This window comes from Apodemus sylvaticus, chromosome 16 (assembly GCF_947179515.1).
Source record: "Apodemus sylvaticus chromosome 16, mApoSyl1.1, whole genome shotgun sequence".
NCBI lineage: Eukaryota > Metazoa > Chordata > Mammalia > Rodentia > Muridae > Apodemus > Apodemus sylvaticus.
Genome location: NC_067487.1, coordinates 36975876 through 36988110, shown reverse-complemented (window position 1 = coordinate 36988110; position 12235 = coordinate 36975876). Strand labels below are relative to the sequence as shown.

The following is a 12235-nucleotide window of genomic DNA, read 5'->3' as shown; positions in this document are numbered from 1 at the left end:
TTGGAATAAAAACATGTCAAATCAATTCAATTGGTAGCTTTGATGGTAACAATTTTCATAAGACAAATGAAGAAACCAAACAATTAACATCTATATTTTTCCTCATATAACAGAGAAGAAATGGGATTAGTACAGTTATGTGTTTTGCATATTTTGAAGATTCCACCCTAAACCCATATTTTTTTCTTAGTTATTAGCTGATTTTAATGCTAAATAGGTGAGACCACTGCTACAACGGAGGAACCAGGAACTATGCAAAAATATGTAGGTTATGTATGTAATATATGTCTGTAATAATGTGAGGTTAGGGTGTGATTGATTAGATGCCATCCCTATTTTGACTGTCTTGTTCAGAAGAACACACATGACAGGTATGTCCAAGATTGGATGAGAATGGTAAACATGAGAGGTCCCGCTTGGCTAGTACTTTAGTAAGGTCTTTGTCTATTCAAAGAGTCAGACCTACAGATCAAGATGAAAAGGGAGAATCTTGTTTTCCCCCAGAGAAAGGAAAGAGATAACTTCAACCCAACCATAACCATGAAATCTAGAGCTGTAAAATATAATTCAGTGGTAGAATGTTTACTTAGCATAATCAAAGCCCTGGGTTCAATTCCAGGCACTATACACATACACACGTGATGAACATTTGAGTATTAACCATTTAATTTGTTCCTTGAAAGAAGTAATTAGTTAGAGACTTCCACAACTCAAAGGACTGTGGACTGTGTTTCTCAGGTAGGAAGCTGAACCAGGTTTCTGAAGTCAGTTCATATGTTCAAACAGAATATTCAGACCATTTAGAGTAAATTTTAATTAAATCAAAGATAAATTTAAATCAGTTGGACCAATGCAGATAATGAACCCAACCCGTTTGAAGGTGTTGGGCTTTTAGGAATTTAACATGATTTCACCAAAGGAAAGACAGACCCCATGGAAATTTACAGCTCACAAGCCTGGTGAGGAACTAACTCATAGCTAGTAAATATGTAGGAGGTTGATGGGAGATGGTAATAGTCTCAAGTTCTAATAGGAATCCTAGAAATCCTTGTCATTTTGATGTAGTTTTCTCATTTGGATTATAACATGGACTAACACTTTCTCTTTCTTTCTCTCTCTTTTTTCCCCCAAATGTGCTAGGAAAGCAAAGATATCCTGTTAGTGGATCTAAACTCTGAAATCGACACCAATCAGAACTCTTTAAGAGAAAATCCATTCTTAACAAATGGAGTCACCTCCTGTTCTCTCCCTCGACCAAAGCCTCAGGCACCCTTCTTGCCTGAAAATGCCTTTTCTGCCAATCTCAACTTCTTTCCCACCCCTAATCCTGATCCTTTCCGTGATGATCCTTTTGCACAGCCAGACCAATCGGCACCCTCTTCGTTCGATTCTCTCACATCTCCAGATCAGAAGAAAGCGAATCCGAGTAGCTTGCCTACTCCACAGAGTAAAGGGCCCCTGAACGGTGATACTGATTACTTTGGTCAGCAATTTGACCAGATCTCTAACCGGACTGGCAAACAGGAAGCTCAGGGAGTCCCATGGCCCTATCCAAGTTCGCAAATGCAGCAAGCAGTGAGAACTCAAAATGGGGTATCTGAAAGAGAACAGAACGGCTTCCATATCAAATCTTCCCCGAATCCTTTTGTGGGAAGCCCTCCCAAAGGACTATCGGTACCGAATGGCGTCAAGCAGGACTTGGAAAGCTCTGTCCAGTCCTCAGCACATGACTCCATAGCCATTATCCCACCTCCACAAAGTACCAAACCAGGAAGAGGCAGAAGGACTGCTAAGGTGAATTGTCTTTTCCGCATATCCATTAGCAGAGTGCATGCTCGGTACCAAAGGGTGGTGTGACGCAAGCTCTCCTCCTTGCTGCTTTTTTAGTTTCTTGTGTGGCTGTGAAGTAGAAGGTGGGATGAGACACAGCGATCCTTCAGGAATATGCCCCTCTAGCCAACATCCTTCCTTAGCTTCCCAGCAGTGTTTGCCATATCTGCTTTCCGTTTGCATGCCTTGCCACTTAATACTAAACTAAACACAAGTTGTTTTTTTTTTCCATTGTTAATGCTGCTATGCTTCTGTTCCTCTGGTAAGTTTAATTGTCACGTTTTGGGACGGGAGGGCGAGAGTTCTTGTGATTGCCTTGTCCCTTGTCCGCACACTAACGACACGTCCTGCACACCCCTCGTCACTGGCATCCATGGTGGTGGTGTAAAATTCTCAAGTCTGTCTCCTCTTTTAAACGTAAATGTCGATTGAGTAACCCATTGACTTGGAAACTCTCACGACCACTATTGCCAACTTCATTCGGAAGTGACTCCAAGTGCAGCGTCTGTAGGAGATTTTTTTTAAAGCGCTCATAGGGATGTGCAGATTGATCTAATGATGAAGGTAGTGTCATCTCCATGGAAACCGATACAAAACGGAACGATTGCAATGACTTAGGAAGTTTATCTTACCCTTTCTTCCCCAGCTTCAAGTTTTAGCCAATACGGAGACCAGACAGACACAAAAAGGATAAAATGAGAACAGTAGATTTCATTTTGCAAGTCCAAGGTGGTTTCTACTAGTCTATCCCCTGCGGTCATGTGTCTTCTCCCTGTCGCCCCCGACCCCCACCTCACCTTTGGTCTGTTATTTACTTTGATAGAGGTAACCACTCACCAGTAATAGTAGGTTTTCCTTTCCATGGTTGTTAGCTTTGGGTGAACAGTAGGAGACAGACGGAAGCTGTGTTTTCCTCCTTGCTGAATAACCCTTCTCGCTCCATCTCCATTTTTGTCAGTCTTCAGCAAATGACTTGCTTGCTTCAGACATCTTTGCCTCAGAACCTCCAGGCCAGATGTCTCCCACAGGACAACCTTCAGTCCCACAGTCGAACTTTCTGGATCTCTTCAAAGGCAGCGCTCCTGCCCCAATGGGGCCCCTTGTAGGTCTAGGTAAGTTGCGAGAGTTGGAATTAAATGTGATACTGCTACCACCACCCATAGTGATGATGTGGGGGAGGAAGGCGCACTTACTGTGTTGGTGGGCACAAAGGGTAGATGTCAAGCAGCACCCCTCACACCCCTGTCAGCTCTCTGAGACCGCAAGTCCATTTTCAGTAATGCTTGTCCCGGAACGGCTTTGCAAAGGATTCTGAAGTCTTACTGGCTTCAGTGGTTAAAAGGAGCTAAATGGAGGGAGCCTTGGGGACTGTCTGAGTAGCACACCTAGGAGGATGCATACTTTCTATGCCATTTGGGATGATAGATAGAGGTCTATCTCCTCTCAGACCCCCCTTATAAGCCCCAGAGTGGGTATCGGTTAAGCTTGAAACAAGGCTAAGTCATAAAGAAAAACTCTGCCTGACTTCTGGGCTCTGCTCCCCCACCTAGGTCTGAGTAAGCCTATCTGGCTTTGAGTGCTTATATCTTAGCAACTCATAATCAATATTTTTTCTAGAAGAGCGTCTAAGTAGAAATAGAAGGTAAATTACTACAAAAAAAAAAAAGCTGACTCTAGAAGGAGCATGGATGGAGTTTTATTAGACAGTGGCATGTGCTGGGTTTAAGATGTATTTCTGGCTTGCCAGATCCACTGAGCCTCTGCCACAGATACTGATGAAGGGACATTGATTGAAGGCTGGTCCTGTTACTCTTTCTCCACAGCCTTTGGCTCTTTTCAGGCTCCATAGTTCAGTTTCAGAAACCCTAGCAATAGTCTTTGCCATCCTGCTGGGGATTCCCTTTGTCTGCTTGTTCCTTGGCACCTGTGCAACCTCAAACAGGATCCGACTTGGGAAGTGGGGGACCATGAATCAAGAAGGACTCTCTGACCCTTTGGTAAAATTGGAATGGTGATCATGGCTTTACATATGTTCTACATAATCAGCCACCGCGATGTATTTTTTTCTTCCTCTTTCTTTTGTTCTCTCCTTTGCCATTTTTTTGCAAAGGAGAGCAGCTTGTGTCCACCATGATGTCCGTCTAAACATGCTAGGAGTAGGGATGAGGAGATGTTACTCCTGCTGAGTGACTGAAATCCAGGTGAGTATGAGAAGCCAGTAGATTCCAGGCTTCTGCTGGATGCTACAGCACCAAGAGACTCTTTAAATGCTTTGTACCCTTTGGAGGTCTCCCTTTGGACATTGTTCTTTTCCCCATACCCATGGTGAAACAGCTAGTGTCTTTACTCCATAGAAAGGCAAGAGGACTTGCATTCAGCGCCTGTGACTAGATCATATCCCGGGGCTCTGTAATCTAATGGCAATGCCTTGAAGAATTCTTAGAGCCAATATTTAACAAGTCAGCCTGAAGATACAGCTGGACCTTATAACTGTTAATTTATTCAGACGAAGTGAAGCTTTTTGGCGAGGTGCCCCTGTTGAGGCCTTGGGGTATACAACTGCAGAATACTGATGATTCTTCCAAGTTTGGACATGGAGCTCAAACTGAGCCCCACAGTGTAGCCCCTGTCCATTGGCAGTGATCCTCAGCCAAACCATGGAAGGTTGTAGGTCTGGCTTCCGCTGGACCCAGCTGGGGAACTGTCTCCTCTGGAGATCTTGGGGGTGGGTAAAAGGCTTACAGGAAGCTGAGCCCTCGGCTCTGACTTGTACCCTGTGTTTGGATCTAGCTTCGGAAGGTAGTAAAATTAATGCTTTATGCCCATACTCTCATTTTTCCTCAGTCCTTGCCCGTACTTTCTCTAGCTGGGCCATAAATGTCTTAGAAGCACAATGGGTTGCATCTGGGAGATAGGAATGAAGGCTGGCACAAATGCAGACTTGCCAAGTGCTTACTTCCTGGCAAATATTGTAATATTGTTCTTTAGTCAGAATGGCACTCCCATTGATACTCTCTATGGCTAAACTTAAGCAGTTTCACAAGGAAAGGCAAGTAGTTCAGGATGAAGGGTGATAAACGGATACTTCCTCTTATTTATTTATTTATTTATTTATTTCAGACAGGGTTTCTCTGTGTAGCACTGGCATCCTGGAACTCACTCTGTGGACCAGGATGGCCTCAAAACTCCCAGAGATCCACCTGCCTCTACCTTCTAAGCACTTGGACTAAGGGTATGAGCCACTACCTCCCAGTTTATTTATTTACATCTAAATGGCTGAAATGATTAGTAAATGACCCTTCCTTCCATTCACAATATTAATTTATTTTGAAACATTGTCAATAATTTTGTTAAAATTAAACCCACTTTTAAGGCTTATAGTAGAAAATCTAAGACAGGCCATGTCTTGGTCTTTCTGACTCTTCTGGAATGCAAGCAAGCCCTGGCTTCTGTGTCTATGAAGTTAGTATGTGGATGAGCTTATCACTGCATAGTAGTTATGCTTGTGCCTTGCTGTGAAGAGGTCAGAATGGGAGAATAAGGTGCTGTGTGTGTGGGTTTGCCCGTCTAGGCTTGGACTGCTAGCTTCCTGATCTGATTATGTTCTTAGTTCCCTCACTGAGACAACAGTCATGTTGATTGAGTGAGGTGGTGCTTCTATGTGAACGGAGCAAATGTGTTTCTAGCCTGATGCCAGCATTCATGGAAGAATCAAATGCCAAAAAGATTAAGAGTGAGATCCCTAGAGCAGCCCCTGAATCCCACTTTTAAAGTTCTCATTCTGAAAAGAAAAAGCAAACCCACAACAGCCATTCTTTCCTGTCCCCGATTTGAAGCCTTTTCTTGATGGAAGCAGTTAAAAATGAATGCAGTGCTCTCACTCTCAGAACAAGAAGCTTTCACGAGCAGAACAGCAGCATCCGCGGTTGAGGATGAGGCAGGACTGTGCTCTGTGGGATGCTTTCCGCGTTGGTCTTGCTCCACGGTGGTTTTCTCTGATTCATTAACGCAGACGGGAAGAACAGAGAGAATGTCCTGTGTTACAGCAGGATGCGGGATGTGAATCTGTCTAGAGAACAGAGGTCGGACAGGCCTGGGTTGTCATGAGGTACCTACATCCCGAAGAACACAAGACAGGGAGGCAGACCCTGGAGATAATATTCATTCCCTGACTCAGGTCACTGCTCCCCAGGGAGAGGCTCTGCTTTATGCTGCTTTATCTCCTCCACATTTCTTATAGCTGCTCTTCCCTGACTTCTGGCAAAGCACAATGAGTGACACATGGCAGGAAGCACTTTTATTTGCAGCAGGCTTCCCAGGATAATAGCCTTTCCGTCATTTCTGTATGTAAAAGTCTATAACTATGTCAGCCTCAACATAATTTTATCTTCCCTTTATATCGCTCCATCAACTCTGGCAGGGTTCAAAAATCAGGGAGACTTTGAAACAGGAGAGACTTTTTGAGGTCCCATGTCCATTCATGACAGCTGGTTTCCATAAGTGCTCACCAGGAACCAACCATTAAATGCAAACACAAAATAATGACTGGACACAGCCGGTTATCTTAATCAACTACTTAATATTCATTGTAATTTGCATATTTAAATCTGTCCACTTGACAAATCCCTTCTTGCTATTGGCAAATTCTATTCAGGGTACATCAATACATGTTTGATAAATGTTTTTGGTTTTCATGATTAGGATCTTATTGGGTGTATTCCTCTTGTTAAGAAGTAAAGTAAAAGGTGTGGTAGAAAGAATATGGACCCAGCATTTGAAGGCTAGCTAGACAGTGCCAAATGAGCTAAGCTTCTGAGTCGTTTAAATGTCTTAGAGCCACTATTTCTGAGCCAGCTTCAAAATGTCATAAAGTATTTTGCCTTGGGAGTGCTCTACAAATACGTCCAGAAAGCCATGCTTTTTAAACTTTAAGAACCCATGTCAAAGGATGAATACAGTCAAAGCACGTTATATAGATGTTTGAAAATGCCCACAATTAAGCCCATTATTTCATGCAATGAGCTGTCGTCGTCATTGTCGTAAAAATAAAATAAAAGAATCCTCCTCAAGCTTGTCTCCTGATAACTTCTTTCTCCCTCTTCCTTCAGGTACTGTCCCAGTAACACCCCCCCAAGCAGGACCTTGGACACCTGTTGTCTACAGTCCTTCGACAACTGTGGTACCAGGAGCCATAATAACTGGCCAGCCCCAGGGTTTTGGTCAGCCACTCGTTTTTGGTACAACCCCAGCAGTCCAAGTCTGGAATCAGCCTCCATCATTCGCAAGCCCAGCTTCCCCTCCCACCCCTGCAGTTTGGTGTCCTACCACATCTGTGGCACCCAACACTTGGTCATCCACAAGCCCTCTGGGGAATCCTTTTCAGAGTAATACTATCTTTCCACCTCCCACCATGTCCACCCAGTCCTCTCCTCAACCTATGATGTCCTCTGTTCTGGCCACACCTCCTCAACCACCACCCCGAAATGGCCCAGTAAAGGACATTCCCAGTGATGCTTTCACTGGCTTAGACCCCCTTGGGGATAAAGAGGTCAAGGAAGTGAAAGAAATGTTTAAGGACTTGCAGCTGCGGCAGCCACCTCTTGTACCCTCAAGGAAGGGAGAGACGCCTCCCTCTGGGACTTCAAGCGCCTTCTCCAGTTACTTCAACAATAAAGTTGGCATTCCTCAGGAGCATGTAGACCATGATGATTTTGATGCCAATCAGCTGTTGAGCAAGATTAATGGTAAGTTGGCTCAATTACCTGCCAACATACAGACCCATCCAGAGCTCAGAGGAAAGTTTTTTCAATAGTCTACCTCCTGCTTCCTCTGGCACTCAGGGCTGCGGAAGTAACTTGACCTTTCACCTTAGAGCCCTTTACCTCAGCCAATCCCAGGGACTGGCCCAATGCTCTAGTGACTGTTCTCAAGAGGGCCTCCAAGAGCCATAGAAACGTGGATTGTGACTTTTGTAGAGCTGAATGATTAACCCATATATCATGGCTGTAAGGAAGGGAGTTGTGTCTTCTGCTTCAGATAGTATACATATGTAGCTTTCTGTTCTGGGATGAATAGAGAGAGTCCTGGTATATGTGGTGATTTCTAGCTCACTGGTGTAAAGAACTAAGTTTCAAAGCTAAGCCAGCCAGGGAGCATGGGCTGTGTATGAGCAAAACTTGTCTACTAATGACTTGGGTTCTTTGCCTTCCAGAACCACCAAAGCCAGCCCCCAGACAAGGTGTCCTCTCGGGTACCAAGTCTGCTGACAACTCACATGAGAACCCTTTCTCCAAAGGGTTCAGCTCATCAAACGCCTCCGTAAGTAGCAAATCCTAGAAGCACATGCCACGTACATTAACTCTTTGATGAGAATGCCTATTTGGCCGTGACATTCTTAGGAAACTTCACAGTATAAACATCCCATCAAGCTGGGGTGAGATTACGTTTCACAGGCACTGTCATCCCCAAACTTGAGGAATAATACAATCAAAATCCCTCCTATGTGCTTCATTTAATCTGTCTTAGGAAAACATTGATGAGAGAAGCTGAATCAAAATAGTCTCTTGAGAAACTTTGAAGATTAAAATTCTTAATCTCCCATTGATCATTCATCAAAAACAATTCTTCCAAGTTGAAGAAGACAAATTAAATTCTCCCCTGCCTTGACTTTGAACATTGTCTGATTGGCTTACCATCTAACTGATGCTTAAAGGAAGCTGAGGTTGTGTAATGTGTTATTGCTATGGCTATAACAGTGTTTGTTGTGTTGGCTTCAACTCCTAGGTGGTTTCTCAGCCTGCATCTTCTGATGCCCACAGGAGCCCTTTCGGAAATCCTTTTGCCTAGCTTCTGTAAGTGGAAGAATATACTTAGTGTTGTCCTTGCAGTGGGTGGATGGTGAGAGACGGTGATGTAGAGGGGAAAGTGTGAGATTTTAGTTTTAGAATTGCCAAGATGTTAGGTATGTGTAATTTAAGAGTAATAGATATAGAAGTCAGTGCTCTGGTAAATTAATAATAATGAGTACTTTAAAAGTAATTTTTACAAACAATAGTCTAGTAAGGAGGTATACACTTTTAGCTTGTGTTGTTAATACCTCAGTTCTATATGGAAATAGATTCAATAGAACATATATTTTTAACTTTTTGGGGTTTTTTTGTTTATTTTTTTCATTTTTCATTAATTCATTGTTTTTAATTGCTGAGTAGTATTCCATTGTGTAAATATACCACATTTTCTGTATCCAATCCTCCATTGTGGGACATCTGGGTTCTTTCCAGCTTCTGCTATTATAAATAAGGCTGCTATGAACATAATGGAGCATGTGTCTTTATTGCATGCCAGGGAATCCTCTGGGTATATGCCCAGGAGAGGTATAGCAGGGTCCTCCAGAAGTGTCATGTCCAGTTTTCTGAGGAACCGCCAGACTGATTTCCATAGTGGTTGTACCATCTTACAATGGACCAGCAGTGAAGGAGTGTTCCTCTTTCTCCATATCCTCACAACACCTGCTGTCTCCTGAGTTTTTAACCTTAGCCATTCTGACTAGTGTGAGGTTTTGTGACAAGGTTTCATATTTCTTTGATTGGCCTCAAATTCTCTCTGTAGTGACCTTACTCTGATCCTCCTGCCTCCACCTCCTAAGTACTAGGATTACAGCCATGTACCACCACACCCAGTTTTCTCTAGTCCTGGAGATAAAACCCAGGGCTTCATGAATATAGTCCTCTCCCAGTTAAATTCCCAGACCTGCCTTTAAAAGGATTCATGTTCAAGGGGAACATACTTGTCATGTCACTGCAACACAAAACCTGACAGAAGTGACCCAAGAAGTGAAAGACTTGTGGTTCAAGTCCATCAGGGTAAAAAAGGTCATAGCAGCAGGAACTTGCATTATCAGCCAATAAACAAAGAGATGTGAAGGCTGCTCAGTTTGCTTTCACGTCTTTACTTTGGGATCCCATCCCAAGGATTCCTGTCCCATATTTAGGGTGGCTCTTCCCAGTCCAGTTACTTGGATCCAGATAATTCCTCACAGATAGAGATGGCCTAGGGCCACACTCCATCCTTTAGGCTAGCCTTGATCTTATTATATAGTTGTGGCTAGCTTTGAACCATTCTCCTCTTTCCTTGGCCTTCTGAATGTTGAGGTTATCCATATGTGCTATCATATCTGGTGTATATTACTGTCTTGTTCAATCTTCAGATCAGTTCTAGGATATAGTATCACTAACATCTGGAAATAACATTTTATTGTGTTGTACATTGATAATTCAACCCAAATATTCTAACCATTATTTTCCATGTTTCTCTAGGAAGCCATAATGCTGACTATGCAGATGGGCAAAAGACTGGCTTTGGTCAAGGACAAAGCAGAGAGCCAGCACCGGGCTGACCTCTACCCTTGCTCCAGCTTTGACGTATTACCTGTTACCCTGTGTGTCTTGGCCTCTTGTACTTGTAATACGCCTTTCACTTTCTGTCTAGGCTAAAACTAAACTGAAACTATGGCTTTACATAAATTAAGTTCCTAAACTCTCTAGCTCCAATATAAATGAAGTAGCTTCCCTACCAAATCCTTGTCTGTTGAGCCCCCTCGAACCTTCCAGAATATTCTCCATTCTACCCTCCCCTTGAGAGGTGCGGCCATCTTTACCCTTAATACCACACTGCCTTGAGTAAGTGTCCAAATCCTCATAGCTCTCAGTTGGGGTTCCTGGCGTGCAACATAAACCTACATCGTTTCTCAGCTCATTATATCATCTACCAATCTCGCCCCAAGTGGCGATTGATTACATTTGTTTGACTTGAAGAAGAAAAAGATCTAACTCAAAACATAAGGGATTATTCAAAGCTAATAAAACAGTTTCTCCCCGGGACCCCACATTGTTATCATTCCAGACATTTTGCAGCTGTTTGACCCTGATGACATTATGCCCTACATTTTCCTTGAAGATCCTGATTTTATTTCATGTGATTTTTTTTCTCAATAAAGATGATTATTGTGTGCATTACTTTAAAAAAAAAGTATAATTTTTCTTTCTTCTGGTGATTTTTCCCAGGACCTAGGCTATACCATTTTTAATCTCTTGCTGGCTGTTTTAAATGAGAGGAAAGCATAATTTATCTCTCCCTGTCTTTCTCTCTCTTTCTCTTTCCATTCATTTTGCTCCTGGGTTTATATAAACAATACCCACTCTTTACCAGGAACAGATTTTTCACGAGGCAAAAAGCATACACCCACTCCAGTCACTGTTAGTCCAGGGGTAGACTTCTGGAAGGTGCACCCTCTTCAGCGTCCCTACGACTTGGGGGACTGTTTTCTTAGATTGAAGTTTCATCGAGCAATTTAAAACAGTATAGGAACTGGACTCTGCTCAGCAATAAAGGACTGTATTCTGAAAGCTAAATGTGACTGTGACAAACACACCCACAGGCTCCTTACTGGATGACTAGGCCTTTATCCAAGTAACCAGAAAACTTTCCTGAAGCCACAATTATGGACAAATATTTGGGGTTATCATTAAAATCTACTGGCAATATTTTCCTCATAACCTCAGAGACATACACAGTAGATTTTCATTTTCAGGCCTTTTGGTATACGGGGCTGAAGGGTTTGTTCCTGCCAAGTTGTGTTTTCTTTAGTTTATGTTGAGGGTTTTTTTTTTTTTAATATTATCTCTTGACCCAAAATGCTCAGGTTCTTGTGGGTGTGAGTGCAATCTTACCTACCTTTCGCTGGAAGAGAATGACTGCTCAGTCTTTAAACAAGGAACCAGCCTTGTGAGCCTCTGTTGATTAGCCCCAAGTAATCCACGCTGAAGTCCTGTGGGTTTCTGTTGAACGCTAATCATTAATTATCTATGATATATGTTTCTTTTATTTTCCTGTCTGACTTCCTACTCAGTTGTTATAAACACAGACTTGAAATCATACTTTAAAAATTCCAAATACCTGAAGATGTGCTAAACTGGAGGTAACTCTTTCTAGATAGTTGAATTTTTTGAAAGTGATGATCAGCCACACAACAGTTTTGTACGTACTTGTCTTCCTGTGCACTTTTCTGTATGCAAATAAAGCTATAAATTTACTCATTCAATAAACTGGAATGACAAAAATCTCATGTCACTGTTAAGCTCATTCTGGTATTTGACTCCTGCTTTTGGACCAACTGTTCCAAGGTATATAACACAGCAGGTAGAAGAAGAGAACCTGCTAATCATCCACATTTGGGGTTGTCACAATAAGAGAAAGCGGAAACCTGTGATGTAAAAACACAAGTAAATTATCCAGGCTTTTTCAAGGTCAGTCCCTCTCACACCCACAGCACGAATTCCCTTCCTGTGACTTTATCAGATGTGGTAGGTAGGCGTGGCTCCAAACCCTGTCATATGATGGTCACTGG

General features: G+C 42.7%; 1 protein-coding gene across 4 annotated transcripts in view; it reads left to right on the top strand.

Annotated features, from left to right (window-relative positions):
* The window catches only part of Dab2 (DAB adaptor protein 2), a 52813-nt gene extending 40860 nt beyond the window's left edge, over window positions 1-11953 (top strand). For 3 of the 4 annotated variants that reach the window (XM_052159668.1, XM_052159667.1, XM_052159666.1), the window contains 6 exons: window positions 1141-1794; window positions 2789-2942; window positions 6939-7574; window positions 8042-8148; window positions 8614-8681; window positions 10146-11953. In XM_052159668.1, coding sequence (XP_052015628.1) covers window positions 1141-1794; window positions 2789-2942; window positions 6939-7574; window positions 8042-8148; window positions 8614-8676 — 1614 coding nt within the window. In that variant the 3' untranslated portion in view covers window positions 8677-8681; window positions 10146-11953. The remainder of the gene's footprint in view (window positions 1-1140; window positions 1795-2788; window positions 2943-6938; window positions 7575-8041; window positions 8149-8613; window positions 8682-10145) is intronic. The other variant, XM_052159669.1, reaches the window with a different exon arrangement.
* Window positions 11954-12235: the final 282 nt, after the last annotated feature.